This window comes from Zosterops lateralis (assembly GCF_965231275.1).
Source record: "Zosterops lateralis genome assembly, chromosome: 2".
NCBI lineage: Eukaryota > Metazoa > Chordata > Aves > Passeriformes > Zosteropidae > Zosterops > Zosterops lateralis.
The window spans coordinates 26,903,454-26,921,625 of NC_139763.1; the positions used below are offsets into that span (position 1 = coordinate 26,903,454).

At 42.1% G+C, this 18,172-nt stretch overlaps 1 protein-coding gene across 2 annotated transcripts in view; it reads right to left on the minus strand.

The window, feature by feature from the left end:
• The window catches only part of GRTP1 (growth hormone regulated TBC protein 1), a 36,402-nt gene extending 18,233 nt beyond the window's left edge, over window positions 1–18,169 (minus strand). Inside the window, exons 1-4 of one of the 2 annotated variants that reach the window (XM_083884902.1) lie at window positions 18,077–18,169; window positions 14,290–14,441; window positions 8,048–8,206; window positions 494–618 (exon numbers count right to left, since the gene is read on the minus strand). In XM_083884902.1, the coding sequence (XP_083741028.1) occupies window positions 494–618; window positions 8,048–8,206; window positions 14,290–14,441; window positions 18,077–18,123 (483 nt within the window). In that variant the 5' untranslated portion in view covers window positions 18,124–18,169. Of the gene's footprint in view, window positions 1–493; window positions 619–8,047; window positions 8,207–14,289; window positions 14,442–15,923; window positions 16,025–18,076 lie in introns of those variants that run through there. The other variant, XM_083884903.1, reaches the window with a different exon arrangement.
• Window positions 18,170–18,172: the final 3 nt, after the last annotated feature.

Here is an 18,172-nt window from a genome sequence, read left to right on the forward strand (position 1 = left end):
GCGTTACCTACATTGGGAGATGGCCCTAAATAAATGCTACCAGCCCCCAAGTACATGATGTCTAATTAATGCTGGTCTTTCTGTACTTTGAAAAATGTAACAGCGAAAACAAAGGAAATTGAGATCTCATAATGCCTTGTACATACCAAGGACTGCTTGGGGAAAGATTACAGGAGGAGGGAAAAGCAAGCTCGCTTCTTTGTCTCCAAAGCAACTACTCTTCATACAACCATGTGTGATAAGATACATCTGTTGCAGCTAACAAATGGAACCAAATTGATCAAGCTGGCTAGGAGAACAGCCACTGAGAAATTCAGAAGGACATTTGAATTTGCCTGAAGCTATTCATGCCCTGCCCCCCTCCCACAACCTCCCAGGACCAGTTTATAAACAGAAACAGTTTGTGGGTGTACTTCTAAGAACACACATTCAAACGGACAAGAAGAGTTAGCACGAGAAATGCAGCACTGTTTACAAAACAATGATTACCTACCTGACAATATCCTACTGCTTTATTATGATGCCCATACGCTACCAACACATTGTAGAGTGTGTGTTGCAAACACGGATCAGCGGTTTTGCGGAATTTTACATTATCTGGAAATGTTCTGTTCATGTCTAGACAAAAGAGAAAAAGACCAAAATTAAGAGCTGTTCCTTGTCACTTTCTAAAAAAACTTCTACAAATCTTTTGAAGTACAACCAAAGCTTCACTTTGGTTCACTGAATTGTTTTGGCAGATTAATTTTTAAGAAACAGCTTTACCTCCATTTTGGCTAAAAGGGCGCTTGCATTCAAGGATAATCTATTCCTAGAAAGAATAAACCTATTAGTGTACAGAAACCAATTTCAAGCAGGCCTAAAGAATTTCTCCTGCAGATTGGATTGGACTCTTTCCATGTCTGACTGCAAAGGCTTAAATGAAAGCAAACCAGGTATTTAGACTGACAGACACAAGACATGCCAAATGTATCAAGTCAAGTGGCATGAAATCAGTTGTGCCTCTAGGAAACCATATTCTCATAACAAGTCAGATGAACTTTCACTTTACTTATTCAGTGAACTTCTACCAAACAGTAGTAGCCAAAACCCCCCAGACCTGTTCCCACAGCTGCTGACTTCCACTTAAAAATCACTTTTTAAAATTTAACTTTCTCCATGATGTGATCATGAGAAGAGTTGTCTCTTCACTGGTGCAAGATCATTGAGAATGGGAGTGGTTTTTGATAACCAAGCAGCAGACCACATTCCCACATGCTTCAAGCTCAATGCTTAACCAAGTAAGGAGGATGCAATTACTGACATTTCCAACCATTAATTTTTCAGACCAAACATTAATAGTAGGACTCATCTCTCCTTACAAAGGTCTAAAAATTAGACATGCAAGTTTGAGCTAGTCACCCCAAAAACAGCCCTTAGTTGTCAGAAAGAAACAGGCAGACTTAATTTCTGGCCTGCTTCACTCCATAAAGAGAGAACCCAAGGTCACATGCACAGACTTGTGCATCTGATCTTTAAATAGAATTTTTTTCTCCAACTTAAAAGTCTAAGAGTAACTTCAGAGATTTTTCAAAACCCAAGAGTTGTTCATAAATATGAGTAGTTGTTTGAGAACAACAAATTGGGTTAAAGTTATAAACAAACTTCAGTAACAGCACCTCTGTACAGATCTTCATGTCCTAAGAATTATCACATTTTATCAGCCTTTTCCAGCACAAAGGAAGAAGTCTGTTACAGCTTTGACACAAAGTTCAGCTGCAAGCAGCTAAAGGAAGAAAGACCCCAAAATCTTAAGTAGCATAGTGGAAGTCACATGCATGAAGAAGTTATCACACTAATCGCTATTTCTTCCTTTTAAAGGGACCAAATAATTTACAGGAAAGTATTTCACTTCACCACTCATGTGAATGAGAAGAAAAACAAGAAAAAATACCATTTTTGAGAGGACCTGAAAGACAGACAGTTACAGGATAAATTTTTGTTTCTTCTTGGTAGTATTTGCATAATCAAAATTTAATCCTTATTAAAGTATATACTGAATGTTACAGAAAAGATTAATGTTGAATTTTATCCATGGCTCTTCTCCTCAGCTATGCAGAGAAAGGGTGAGGGGAGAGTAAAAAAAGTCCATCACATACAAGCAGGGACTACTCAAACTGAACTCATCTGTAATTTCTCAACCTGCAATTAAGAGAATCAGCTGCAACTTGTTTTCTGATTGCAGAGCCTGTTTTTCTCAAAAGGACTAGGGGAAGCCTTCCCTAGTTCTAAGAAGGATTTAAGACTTTCCTTTATGTTTAGTAACAATATTTTAGTTTAGGGTGATGGAATGGAGAGAAAAAACAAGATACAAAGATACAAGAGTTAAAAGGCTTTACCCTTAATAGAAAATACGGAGCGCGGTCTCATAGGACTCCTCGTGCCAGATTATTACTTTGAGAACAAGAGCAGAGTGTCCCATTCCCTCTCCATCCTGCACTTTCTGCTCCATTTGCATGCTCTCCTTCCTCCTCCAGTTCTGAGGCTCCTCTTACTCAGGTGAGGGAACTCAACCCACTCCACAGGAACACACAAGCCAATATGTTTTACCATGCTACAAGATGAGGGTCAGAGATGACTTGAGGCAACTGGCAGGAGCAGGCAAGGGCTGTTCATTTGGCTTCACCACTTACATCCACTTTAATACATCTGTTCCAGGGGAGACATCCTCCTTCTCATGCTCTGCATAGCCTATCCTCTGACCTACTGTCAGAACCTAATCTGTTTTGCTCTTAATAGGCATTACTGTCCAAAGGAACACAGCCTCAAACTAGTCCAGTTTTGCGAAAAGAAACCAAAACAAAACAGGGCTCTTCTCAAGCAGCAAAAAGAACATTAGAATCTTATACTGCTAGATAAATCCCAAAACTGTGACATTCTTGTCATTATGTGCAGATCTGCTGCTTATAAATAAATTAGGTATGGGAGCACAGAACCAGTAAGAAGGTCACGATGAAAAGACTAGCTATTCTTTTGTAGCAAATTCAGATTAAATCCCAATAGCAATATTTTTTACAGTCTTTCAGGTCTCTGAGCTGGCAGTTTTATGCTGCTATGAAACAAAACCAACCACCAGCTTTCCCGCTGATTTACCTCTGTGCAGCAACCATGAGACCACTGGCTTCTTTCTTCCCTCTCACAGGTCTGCAGTATTTCTACCTCATTCAGTAACACAAACAAGCAGAACACATTAGCCTCAGTCTATAAAACAGCTGTCTATTTTGGTACCAAGAACCACAGTCATTGATGCTATTTCTGCTGCAAAGCAATTTCAAAGTGCAGTCCAGAAAAAAGATGCTTTTGAAACCAGTCTCGTGCTTTTCCTACTTAGGGTACTTCAAAAGTCAGGCCTCTACAAACCCCCCAAGCCTTCTTCACCTTGCTCTCTCATCCTTCCTTTTTGTCCTCATTCCAGCCAGGACAGAGTTAATTTCTGCAGTAATTGGGAGGGGGTGTGGCTATAGGACCTGGAGGCTGTTCTATACCACCTCAGCACTGCCAGGGGCCTGGGAAGGGAACTGTCTTCCAGGGAGGGGTTCTAACCAGTTGAGAAAGTGGCAGAGGGAGCCACCTGGTATTGTCTATTATCATTTGTTTTCTTTCTGTGTGCAATGTTTCATATACCTTTTGTTATTAATATTGCTGTTACTGATCGTTTTTGTATCTCATTGCCGTTTCCAGTAAATAGTTCTTATCTCAATCCATGATCTTTGCCCTTGGTCCCTCCAGCTGGAGGTGCAGAGAGGAACCACCACATGGTTTTTGTAGGAGTGTTAAATTGAAGAATACATTTCAAAACCATGGCACTTTTACTTTCATATCCAGGTGCTTCCCACTCCAAGACACAGGTGGTCAGTAAATTACACAACTATTTTTATAACTAACATATTCTACTCCACTTACAGTAATTTCATTGCCACTGCTACATCTGTGATGTTCATCTGCTCTGAAGAGCTTCCAGGCAGGTTTTTTGTTTGTTTGTTTATTACATAGTAGAGAGCAGAGCAAAAATTCATTTCAACTGCCAACTGCAAGCACTCAAAAACTGCACTGCAAATCCAGAATGATGAGGTTAGGCCATAAATTGCAACTTGTAAAACCAGTATATTTGAAGGATATTTTGCAGTCATATTCAAGCTTTTCCCTGCAACACCTGGAACTATAAATTGTTTCGGAGGCTTGGGGGTTTGTTTAAGTTAAGGCCAAGTTTGTCATTAACTAAAGTCAGAAAAACTGAGCCTCACAACCCCCACTACCAAGTAACAGTTCAAGAGTTTTCAGCAATCAAGCAAGCCAACAGGGTTAGGATTTCCTATAAAAGAACAGTATTGCCACTGTATAAATCTGAGAAGCATATACATAAATTCCAGTCTCCTTCATCTCCAAAAGATGACACTGGAATAAGAGAATTTACAGAAAAGAATAGCAACAAGGAAGACCACAGATATAAAATGGCTACCATACCTAGCATAAACCCAAGTGGATAAAAGCTCCTTAGTTTAGAGGGAGGTGCTTAACAGCATTGAGACAGCATAAATCTGCAAAATCATGAGCATGGTAAACAACATGAAAAAGGAGCAACCAGAAGGGTTTTTGTGATTTTTTTTTTCCCCATCCAGCATTATTAGGTACAAACATGCAGCATATGTCTTGGCAACTCTCCAAACAGCAGATAACTGGAGACTAGGAAAAACATTCTGAGGAAATGTCACTACACACTTTACTCCTCCAGTTCTCCCTTCAGCTGTTGTGGTAGACCAAAGACCAGATGAGCAGCTGTTTGGATATGACCTGATAGGGCTCCTCTGACAGTGAGCCACAAGAGCTGACAGTGCTCTTCCCCTTCCTTTTGCATGGTTAAATGCTTTAAACTCACCTGAAAATTCCCAGCTTCCACTCATAGTTTCAGAGAAGCTTCAGAAAAGCTTCTTAGTGCTTGGATAGCAAAATACTCCCTGTCTCCAGTGAAATGACCATTGTTTGAATTACTCCTCTGAACCCATCATAAACTCAATTAGGATCCTGCAACTATCATCCAGTCCAGAGTCAGATCCTTACGCCAGCTGTCACACAGCACAGCTCAGACTCTGGGACTGACTGATAAGTATCAAATTGTAGGTTTCACAGCACCTACAATTCCTCCTCATGAAATGCAAAAGTGGAAACACAGATTAGCTGCATGTACATGCCTGAGCACTTGCAGACACAGACACACTTCTGTCCAAAAGTTTGTTTTTTCAATGGAGAGAAAAGACAAGATACAAGAGCAAAAATTCAGAATGGCCCAACCTAAGGGGAGCTTACTCCAAAGAATGAGCTTACACTCCAGTCTTTTTGCATCCAGCATGTAGCCTCTGCATTAGAAGGACAGCCACTTTTTTATCTTACAACATAATTTGTCCTACTAAGCTTTCCTATAATAGGGCATGAAAAACAAAGTGTTACTGGAATGCATGCCCTTCTAAATGTGTACATAAACTAAGATACAAAAATTTAGACACCTGCATTCTTTAAGCTCTTTTTTAATGGTTAAGAGTTAGAAGCCTGTTCCTTCCTACATTTTTCTTAAAAAAACAAAAATGTTTGAACAGCAAATACCATATTAAAAAAAAATAACAATAAAGCTCACGAGTTCAGAATCAGGAAGTTAAAGGGCAAATATGGTGAAAGAATAGATTACAGATTTAATTAGCTGAAAGACTTCTGTTGCTATTACTAATCAGATTTTTCTTTAAAGATTAGTCCATTTCTTCACAGTCTACCTGCCCTTTTTAACCTGATTGTACCATATTAAAGGCTTTCCCATATGAAAACTAGTTTTGAACATACATGAAAATTGTTTGCAGCTTCTGGGCATGTGAAATAAAGAGGACACACTGACTCTTACACATTTTAAACTGAATTTGAAATAAAGTCTTTGGTTGGCTTTGTCTTCCTGTCCCTCCCTGGGGAAAAAAGAAAGAAGTATGATTGCTGTTCTCTGGTTTATAAACGCCAGCACTGTGCTGGGCTGTAACTCTACAGCTGTGGGAATAAATACCACACGCTTGCCTGGAAACTGCAAACATGAAAGTGAACAGCACATGATCCACATCTTACCTTGCTTTATTATTAAAAACAACTACAGTAATGGGAAAACAACACTTAAAGAAACAAAATGAAAGCCAGGCAACAATTCACACTAAAAGAGTCCTCAGCCAAAGCCCACTACAGAATGTGCACAGTCAACAGGAACACGTTCATTAAACACACTAACCACAAAGTTTACATTCACCTTAAGTACTTTGCTCCTTTCATCCCTCCTGTGTCCACATTGGTTCTTCCTTTCTGAAGGAGTGTCTGAGGTCCTTATCATATTTTTCCCCTCCAATAAAGTCTTCCAAGCCATTTTCCTTTATCTTTCCCCTCACTTGCTCCATGTTAATTTTCTCTTCTACAGTTTTCCAATCAATGCAGTAGCTCTTCCGAAACTTTATTTCTTCTATAGTTCACAAATAGATCTTTATCATCTCCCAGTGTTTTTCCTCTCCCACAAAAATATTTTTATTTCATTGTAACCTCTGTGGAAAGCCACCTAATGACCCTTCACATCTTTGTCTAGTACTGGAAATAAGTTGCTTTCAATTCTCTCTTGCAGAAATTTTACCCCAATTGAATAGTTTGGTGCTTCTCCAGACCCTTACCAAGGTGGGCTTTAGAAAGTCATCTTACTAGCTCCCTTTTTATTCATAGTAAGAGCTCTACTGTTTCTAGTTCTGAGGAGGATATAAGCCTGCAGGTTTCTGGCTAGTGTCCATATTCATAGGAGCATGAAGTTGATGCTCCAAAATACCTTACTAAGGCGTGTAGTCCCAAAAGCCCAAAGTACTGCTGTCAGAGAAGAAACTCTGTATAAACCAAAAGTGTTTGGAGGCTTATCCAACTCAAATAAGAATCCATAAAGCCCAAACTTTAAGTACCTGGGTTTTTGCAAGAGGAAAAAGACAACCTGCCTTTCTAACCAAATAACCTCAGCATTGTTCCAGAGCAGAGCCCAACCTCTTGACATTTTAGTTGGGCAATTCAGCTAATATCAGCTTTGCCACAAAGGCTCTGCTGTAGCAGGTTTCAGGGCAAGTATCAATTACATCAAACTCCCACTTGTTTGTCCTCACTTACTGCCTTTTTCCTCCCAGTGGGCCAGCCTAAAGTCTGGTTGCTCTTATACCCTGCCATCAGTACTGGCCACTGATCAATGTTCACAGAAAGCACGCATGAAAACGGATTAGTAGAGGAGCGGTGTTTCACTTCCTACATTTCTCTCAGGGATTTACGTTTAGTGTTTAATATTTCATGCATCAACTGGATTCCCCCACCTCTCAGTTTATCAAATTCCTTTTTAAACTAGTTCATACTTCTAACATCTGCAGCACAGTAACAAGTGCCACAACTCTTCTAAACCTGCAGTATGGCAAATTAGATTCAGTGTCCTTGGTTCTTATGTTACAAGAAACAAACAACAATTCCTCCTCATTCATCCTCTTTGCACCATTTATAATTCATACAAACCTATCAACAGCTTTTTCTTATCAGTCTTCTTGCTCAACCTGAAATCCTAGCATGCTTCAGCTGCCTCATATGGGCCTCTGTACCACATCTTCAACCAGCCCTGCTGCTTCTCCAGTGTCCTATGGGACAGAACTAGGAGAAATAGACTCAAAGGCAGGTGTCATGGCTCAAAGTTACAACTCTTCAATCACTTAGATGACACTGTAATGTCTTCTAGTTTATTCCTTCTCAAATAATTTTTAATCTTCCTTAAAAGCATTCCTTAATGCTTTTAACCACATCATGAACCTGGAAAGATCTGTACTGTTAAACAGCTTATGGCTAATCTAACTTAAGTGTTAATTCAGTACTTAAACCACTACTACAGAAACATTAAGTTTTCCATGACATAACTTGATCTCTAACACTTAAGGACATAGGATGGATAAATACAGACAAGCAGCATTATCAAGAGAATAACCTGTTTTGATTGCTTCAAGCAGCTTGGCATTCTTCTCTCCTTCAAGAAGTCTGTGGTAATACCCAGGGTTTTGTTCCATGTTGGCTTGGGCCCCACTCACGATCATCCAGACCAATGCACGGTGTTCATTGGGGATGCCTTTCCTGATATATCTCTTCACTGCAAGACAAGAAGTTTGGTTTTGTTTATTAATTTTTTAATATTTTTTTAATCAATCTGTATTATTCTTTTTTAAATGAGTACTCCAAAGTTAAGAAGTCATAGGAAAACTCTTGACTGGAGATTTTATTTTCTCTCCTATGCTACAATTTTAGGATAAGCGTTTACTTCTTAGCTGCAGAGTATATTTTAGATTCAATCCTAAATTCTTGTCACTCAGACTCTCCCCTCAGATCTTCAGACTCAGGTTTTCCTCCCTCCTCTCTTCCCTCGTTAGAATTTTGAATCCTTTCCTCTTCTTTTACTTTTCTGGATGGAGATACAAGCAGCAATGCTCCCCCTTGATCTTTATCCTTTATCATTTTCATATCCTTTTTCACTGACTTGACTTTTCCTACATCACCCGTGGCCTGTGACATGATAGCTCTGCCCATTCAGCTCTAACATCAATGGCCAAATTACCATAACCCTAAGGGTCAGCTTAGCACCTGACCACTGAAATACAGCAGAAACTGAGGAAATGAAATATGTGCCTCCTGTCTAAATGAGCCCCGGAAGAACTGGAGATGTGAGTGAGCAGCAGATGACTTTTTCCTAGAATAACTGTGGAAGTCTTTTCAAATCTAAAGTAGCTCTTATCTCCTGCATCATTTTCATCATAAGGGTGTGCTTCAGGGTTTTTTTAAGCAGATGACTCAGTATAAATAACTATGATGCAAGATTACAGGAAGAAGCATCAGGCTAATGACAATAAAAGCAGCTTCCTCCTGGGAATGGTATAAAAATATTAATAAGGAGTCAATGCTGCTTATGGGTACCTAATCCTAAATCACCATTACCTTTTCTGACCCAAAAAGACATCTGAATGTTTAAGATTCTTCTTTTTTGGGAGAGAAGAAAATGACAAATGAAACAGATATTTCATACTAAATGAATCATGTTGTATCAATAAAAAGCATCAATGTCTCCTCTCTAAATTTTATGGGACTCAAATCCGCGTGGGGATTTTTATTCCACCCACACACTACCGCACACAATATCACTACCTAGCCAGGTTTTATTGACTCACACAGTTCTGTAATAAATGCTGCCTAAACTAAAGGCCTTAAAAACAGCAGAGTGAAGCAAGGTTATACAACTCAGCCTTCTAAATAAATGCCACCTAATTACAGCTGCCTATCCTTCAGGACCTAAAGCTGCTTCCCCCGTTTCACCCAACATAAACATGCACATATAATGAGCATTTCACCCACCTAAAATCTGGTGTTTTCTCTCAAAGAAACATATTTGTAACAAATGCCTGGTCTTCAGGGTACAGTTTCTGTTTAGCTTTTCAATGAGAATTTATATTATGGATTACAGACTCCACAGTTCTAGCTGTAAAGTTACCTTAACTACAACCTTCTTTTAGACTAGAAATAATTCACTTGTTTCCAGGGTGGTTTAATAATCCCCAGTTCATCTTTTTTACAAGATTTTGAACTCTAATGCTCAAGAAATCCTACAAATTGACATAGCAAATACAGAAATTACTATCAAGAATTAGTCCCATTTAGGTTAACAGCAAACATTCAGATAAGCCTAGGAATAAATTTACTTGCTAAAATACTGGATTATCACATTTTAACACATAATCCCGATGGTACTTTTTTCTGGAAGAATTGCAAATTCTGTAAGCATAGCCGACATTGATATCCAACAACACACATTAAATTCCAGAGAAGCATGGACAAGCCTTTGACAGTGGCATAAGGGGAAAGCAGCCTGGAGCACAGCACACATTCATCATTCCTCAGTGTCATCGTTCTCATAGCAGTAGAAGCCATGGGCTTGTATCACCCCAAGTGACTACTGACCCAGCTCCCTCACCCCCTGAGGAATACAAGAGCCCTTTGCATTGTGGTATTTTTCCTCACACCATTATAATACTTGCTAGAATCTGCAAACTGGCATTCAGAAGCAGCAAAGTAGTTTTGAAAAGAAGGACAGCTGCAGTTTAATATATATCATTTATGTAGACAGACATAGATATATTCTATATATAGAACTGTGTTTATACAAAAAGAAATACATAGGCTCTCTTCCACATTATCCTTGGGAACTAAGAAGCCCATAACAACAGTTCACACTGCAGAATATCCTCCCACTGTAATATCTGAGGAGCTTTCCCAGATGAAGCCAGATCATGCATAGGTCTCCACCCACATGCCAGTTGTAAACCAAGGGCTTGATCTCAAAGATAGCACTGTTAGATGCAAGCCCCAAGTACTACACACAGAATTCGCAGGACAATCGTAGTATGCAGTCTAAATTCTGGAGCATAAATAGGTAAGAAATATCTTTATGTAAAATCTTTGCCTCTGTTCATTAACAAAATATGAAACATCTATTTTTAAGAAACCCTCACCCCCTCTTAATTCAATTGCCTCTGACACTTAGTGCCAGTTTCACAAGTTTAGAGTCACACTTTATGAATGTGGTTTCCTTTTTTACAAGAAAAAACAGCTACCTGATAGGGCAGCAGTCTAACAGTGATGATAAATACCCAAAGTAATTTCAAGAGAAAAATATGCAGAAAATAACATTTTTTTCTGTACACCTGTAATAACATAATGTACACTACTTATAACAACAAGATGTAAAAATAAGTCATTTCAACCTTCCTATCCTTGTTTGATGGTAGAATATGAAAATTTTGAAAACTTCTGCTTCAAGGTAAGTGCTGTACTGCCTTTTTCTCCCATTAATATTGTTTCACTCTACAGCACAGACTCAGTTTATGTAGCCAAAAACTCCCGAACATTTTAAACCAAAACTTACCTCATCTTAAAAATATCAGAAGAGTGTGATTTTGAGAAGCATCTGTGCTTCTGTTTTTTCAGGTACTAACAATTATTGTTGAATGTTGAGGAAATAAATTTGAAGAAAAATTCTATAAAAGAGCTGGAAACAGCATACAAGGAACTGAAAGCTTTATTTCATGAATACAGAACAGAAGAATCAGAGCACATAAGTGCTGTAAATGTTAAAGTTCCAGTCAAACTGACTCTCATTCTGCCAAGCCCTGGGCTGGAACAGAAGTGATCATGTTATAACTACTGTTTAATACATTTACTTTTCCCTTTCACTGTATTTTATCAAAGATCACAAAGTTTCATCTGCTACTGGTCACTTTTGATTAGTACACCAATAGCCAAATTCTTTTGTGTAGCATGATTTTGGTCAGAATTAGGATAGTTTGAGCAATTATGTCAGACAGTTTGTTGACCACCTGTAAACAAAACAGAGCAGAAAGCTGTATTTTGGTCCCATAAAGATAGAGCTGAATGAAACAAGGAAAAAAATAGGAGGATGTCTGTAGTGGCAGAGGGAGAGAGAGACAGAAAGATGGCAAGTGGCAAACAATGATTATGAACTCTCACGTGCAGTGGAAATAAGGTGAAGATAAGGGTGAGAGGGAAAACAGAATACCAAAAAAATAACAAAAAGGAAGAGACTGGGGAATGAGTGAAAGGAACTATCAGCCAAATTCCCATGACCCACCCTACCAGCAGGCTCCAATACACAACAAGAGAATGTACTGCTTAATTACCATTGCTAAAATGTAGTCTAATTATTTTTCTTTACAGTGGAACAGAATTATATACATACAAACCACCCTGGATATGAGGCACACTCAGTAGCATGTGAACATGCCACATTTCCAAACTGGAAAATTAACACAAGTCATCACTTCTTCCTGTTCACCTGGGCAGAAATTATGAGCTTCTCTCTGTGTAGACAAATGGGTGTGGAATTACTGAGATACCACACATATACTGTCTCTCTCATACCTACTCACACAGCAGTGGTTCACAGCTACTGTGTTTGGGGGGAGAAGTGGCAAATCAAATATTCTTCTCAGTTCTAGCTTATGGCAGAGCCAGCAGCTCTGAGCAAAGCTTCATAGCAATGAAGTCAGGTCCTGGAGGAGGAGGGAAGTCCAGTGGATAAGCAGCAAGGCTATTTGCCTGCAAGGAAATCACTGCATAATCACCTTGCAGGATAAAGGACACACCTGCTTACACAATTCCATGTGCATGTTACAGACTTCAATCTTAATACTGAAAGGAGAAAAAGTATTTAAAAATCGAATCTTAATACTGAAAGGAGAAAAGGTATTTAAAAATTAAATCTTAATACTGAAAGGAGAAAAGGTATTTAAAAATCAAATCTTAATACTGAAAGGAGAAAAAGTATTTTAAATCAGTAATTTCACAGGTCAACCTTTCACTCTTCTCCTCAGAGGTATCAGATGAGGCTAATGCAGAAAGCTTTTTGTAACAACTCTGAATCTACACTCAAAATACATTTCCTCAATATTATTTATTCCTGTCACTCTCCCTGGAATTACATGTATATGTGAGAATCCATAGCCTAGAAATCCAGGTATCTTTGGCAAAAGCCAGTAATGTCAAAGATGATGCACGAGCCCACAAGGACTTGTGACAGTCCAGAGCCATGGCCTGTGCCTGGCCTCAGTGGATTTACAGAATTCCAGTTTCTACAAAGAGCAGCCTGTTGGAGACAATCAAAGACACCTTAAAGGCTGTTGCCATTACGTGCCCAGTGGGGCAGCATGACCCCTGGTTCTGAAGCCTGGTGGACAAGTTGAGAGATTTGGTCAAAGTTTTGGCTCCAAAATGAGACCAAAGGCATTCCCACTGTTAGTATCACAGTAACATTTTGTTTCTAAAATGCTAGAACTGGGAACACAACGAAAGAGAAGTGAAATGAACTCACAAAAATTGCTAAAAGCTGCCACTGTTACCACTCCCACATTAAGGGTATGAATCAAAACTGAGATTATTTCTCCACAACTAGAAGTTCTGCAGAATCTCAAAATCCTCACTGATTCAAAATGGCCCGTAGTTATCACTACATTCAAACTTGACACCCCAAACAAAAGCATCTTTACATTTGCAAGAAAAGTAAGATAGCAGAAGTAGATACTTTCAGTGTATCATCTAGCAGCTATAGCTCAGACCTACATTTTCTGGAATTTCACACCCTTAAAAGAGACATCTGTACACAAAATACACTGTTATATTTAAAATGTCTCACTAGTTATCATCCCATTCCTGGTGCCAAGGAAAAAAACAACCCCAAAACAACGAAACTATCAGAATCATCAGCCAAAGCTGCATGTGGAACACAGCTCTAAATATTTTACCTATATTATAATGTCCAAATAATCTTTGCTTAGTTTTATTCAATTTTTCCTTAACATACTTGAGGGAACTCTGCCCAACTCCAGAAGACACCCAAAGAGAAAGCAACCTGATCAGCACCATTTAGAGCAAACAGGAAAATTTAGATAGATACATATATGAAAACATAACCCAGAAGAGAGAGTGGAAGGAAACTCCACCCTTTAGTTTCACAGGATTCCCTAACACCTTCTGACTCTGTCCATTTACTTTTACCTGTATTTCTTGCAAGATAAAACAATACCAGGAGATTTTCATGCTCTTTGAAGCAGACATTAACATTCCCATCAGCATTTTATCCAATGTTGCATTAGCTCCTGCATTAATCTTACTTTCTTCACTTCATAAGGCATTTATCATCAGTTCTTAGCAGACACCTTTTTAGCTGCATGATCAATGTCATTTTACAAAAGGAGGATAAGGAGAGCTAGAAAATCTCAGCAGCCTAAAGAACTGTTAAAGAGGCAGTAACTGAGAGCCCTAACATCCTAATCCCTGGGGTTCAAGATAGCATCTTCTACATAATCTCATGTCTTTTTAAAGACAGCACAGAGTACAATACAGCTAACAGCTGCAAAACAGCATCTTCAAGTGCCAGTGTTACAGATATAACAAGATATTCCTTTGCCGAAGAGGGATTACTCCTTTGGAAGGTTTAAATTAAATCCCTCTAACAACTAATAACAAGAATAAGCATACTTGCTTATGCATTATTGCTGTTTATACTACTGGTTTTCATTTGAAGACAGAAATAGTATTTAACATTCAAAAACACTAACCTATTGAATCCTAACATAATGCACTTTTATACCTAGAAAGAGACACGAAGCTCACCTTTTAAACTCTTCTGTATACTGTTATTCCCCTTTAGGAGCTTGGACCATTTTATTGCTCTTCTAGTGAGTACCACTAGGTATCTGGAAAAGAATGCTTCATAGGATGCATAATCAAAGTCTTCTGGCCTTTCAAACCCATATGGATCAACCCTACAAAATAAAATAAAAATGACATTTCTACATACCTACAGCTGAAAAAAAAAAAAAAACAAAACAAAATGCAAGTATGCTTTAAATAACTTCCAGTTGCTATTTCTAAAAGCAGCTTAAGACGCCCTCTTCCCAGTGAAAACCTACTTTACGCAAACTGTTACACTCCATTTAGCATATCAAAGCTGTTTAAGTAAATTATTTTAAACATGCACTGTTCAGTCAGTTCCACAGATTTCACTGTTTTTTTTAAGTAAGGCGTTTTTGGAGCAAAGGACCTATTGTGTGCAAAACTGGCACAAAATCATGGCCACATAAAAGTCTGGGAGGTATTTTTCTCCACAACACAGGCAGCTGAAAAGTACAAGATATAACACAACAGCTCCAATATGGCCTGAATTCTCTCTCCAGACAGTTCCATGCAGAAAAGTGACAACAGAAATTACAAGTGTAACAAGTTATGAAGGTTATTTTATAAATTGATAATTTCTGAAGTTATCTTCATGAAAATATACAATGTGGAAAAAGACAAATCCTTGTGTCAATCTACCTTCTTCATATGTAATACCAAAATGCTTATTTTATTATCTTTTACAATTGTTCAGTATTACAGCACATTATCTCAGGCAGCACAACAATGACAGAGTATCAGATTTGCATGGTTGATTCTGTTCTGACACATCAACTTACCTTGCTAAATTAGATTTATTGCAACTTCCCGGGTGCCCCATACCTGCAGTGCCCCACCTGAGTACAGGACATTAATGGGCTTTGCAGAAGGTAAACAGGCAGAGGGATCTGTCCAGTCAGACAAGGTTTCAAGACAGACTTGAGGATTTAACTTCCCAAAACACTGCCTGTTTCATTCACGGCGAAGGAATCTGGCCATGGAGCAGCACTGGCACAGCCTGGGAAAACTGGCTCACGGGAGCGTCACAGGTGGTAAGGCGTGAATCAGATGAGGAACAATTAAATATTCAGACCTCAAACTGTTATTACATTGTTGGCTGTTTAGAAGAATCACCTCAGTATTCAGGTACTCCTCAGATCTGACACAAAACCACAGGTGTAAAAAGCAACGACACCCCCGACACGGGTTTCTCTGAAGACACAGAACATGAGAACACACACACACACAAACCCCCTCGCACGTCCACGAACACACAGCTCTTATTTACGACTGCGACTGCCCAGGCAGCAAGTACAGATTAATTTCATGCTCCACTCCATTCCCAAGGCAGCAAGGGAAAAAAGCAAAGAGGGAGCAGGCAGGGATTTCGGGAAGCCGCCCTCCCCGGCTGTCCTGGGGCAGGGCAGGCTGCGGCGGGCGCTCGCCGCCCTCAGCCTCGGCCGCTCTGTGGGGGCTCCCCCGGCCGGGCCGCTCCGGGCGCGGGGAGGCACAGCCCGCCCTCCGTGCGCGGCGGGGCTCGGCGGGGCTCGGCAGCGCTCTCGGCAGCGCTCTCGACAGCCCTACCGACCTACCTGTACGCCCAGTCCCGCCCGTCCTCTCGCAGCGCCATCGGCCGCCCCGCTGGAGCCCGGCGAGCGGCGCTCCCCAGGCCGAGCAGCGCCGCGGCCGCGGCCCCGCGTCCAGCTCCGGCTCCCCAGTTCAACTCTCCGCCGCCTGCGAGGGGCGGGGGCGGCCGCCGGGCCCGCCCCGTGCCCGGGCTGGTGGTGGGCAGGGCCGGTGGTGGGCAGGGCAGGGCAGGGCAGGGCAGGGCAGGGCCGGTGGTGGGCTGGGCTGGGCAGGGCAGGGGAGGGCAGGGCTGGGCAGAGAAGGGCAGGGCAGGGGAGGGCAGGGCCGGGCAGGGCACAGGGCAGGGCAGGGCAGGGGAGGGCAGGGCAGGGGAGGGCAGGGCCGGGCAGGGCACAGGGCAGGGCAGGGCAGGGCACAGGGCAGGGCAGGGGCAGGGCAGGGCAGGGCCGGGCAGGGCACAGGGCAGGGCAGGGGCAGGGCAGGGCAGGGCCGGGCAGGGCACAGGGCAGGGCAGGGCAGGGCAGGGCACAGGGCAGGGCAGGGCCGGGCAGGGCCGCGCAGGGGCAGGGCACAGGGCAGGGCAGGGCCGGGCAGGGCACAGGGCAGGGCACAGGGCAGGGCACAGGGCAGGGCAGGGGCAGGGCAGGGCCGCGCAGGGGCAGGGCACAGGGCAGGGCAGGGCCGGGCAGGGCACAGGGCAGGGCAGGGCCGGGCAGGGCACAGGGCAGGGCAGGGGCAGGGCAGGGCCGCGCAGGGGCAGGGCAGGGCAGGGCACAGGGCAGGGCACAGGGCCGGGCAGGGCAGGGCAGGGCAGGGCCGGGCAGGGCAGGGCAGGGCAGGGCAGGGCACAGGGCAGGGCACAGGGCAGGGCAGGGCACAGGGCAGGGCAGGGCAGGGCCGGGCAGGGCAGGGCAGGGCACAGGGCAGGGCAGGGCACAGGGCAGGGCAGCTCCGCGCCCCCAGGGAAGGCTCGCCCCCCTTGCCCGGCCGGCCCGGCTGGAGACCCGGGTCTGATGCTGATCCCGCCTTAGATTTGTGCATTTCACATTTTGCTCACTCTCAGGGAAAAAGAAAATTCAAATGTTTTAGCACGAGGAAAATGTCCTACTCATACGAGGGAAGAGTGGTTTCAGGTACAGCTCTTCAAACCCAAGGAATTTCCCTATAAGCAGGAAGAAGAGGTGGTTGCATTATTATTTAAGTTTGCTTGGTTGGTTTGGGATTTTTTTTTTTCCCTCCAATCGTCAATGTTCTTTTTAATTTCCCCAAATTGTTCATTACGGTCATAATCACAAAATCACAGAATGTTCTGAGTTGAAGGATGGATGCACACGGACCATAAAAATCCCAAGCCCTGACCCTGCAGAGGACACCCCGAGAGTCACAGCCTGTGCCTGGGAGCGCTGTCCAAACGCATCTGGAGCTCTGCCAGGCTGCTGCTGGGACCCCTGCCCTGGGGAGCCTGTTCAGCGCCCAGTCACCCTCTGGGTGAAGAGCCTTTTCCCAATACGCTGGAATATTGCCAACTTCAGCTTCTACTGATTAGTTTCCACTGTAAACTAACATTCATTTAGATATTATTTAAATAATAAATGGCAGATTGTAAAAAAATGTGGAGTAATAATACAGAAAATAATACAAAAAAAAAAAAAATTGGCTTCCCCATTTCCAGAATCCACCTCCAAAATAAGCACACTGCTCTTCATCTTTAGAGGTCTCAAATAAAGCCTGAAGCCCACAAGGACTCAGCCCTATCTGACTGCCAGCAGCTTAATTCATAACACACCGCAAAACAGAAGGGAGAGAGCAAAATTATATCCCTGCTTGTCCTTTTTTGAATCGAGTTCTGACTTTGCACCCAGCAAAGTGCTTGGAAAATTACAGCTACTGCTGGGGAAACATTATCTTGTTCAGCCAGCAAGTAAGAGTTGCTGCAGACAACAGATGGGATTTCACAAGGGAGAGCAACAGTTGTTCAGCACACTCTTCAGGAAAGCCACCCTCCCTCTGCGGGATCACAGGCAATTACCCGCACAGAGATGTAAATGTAGTTCGGCTCCAATGGCAAGGAAAAGAAAATAAAGAGGTTTGTACTTGGTTTCACAGCCATTGCAGTGCTGTGAAAATTTGCGATTGTTCAACAAAACATAATTATTACCTTTTCTTCGCGGGGGCCGGGAGGGAATTGTGCGCTCCAGCGGGCATAGGGCTGCTCCTGCAGGAGGGCGGTCCTGCTCAGATCACTGCTCAGGCA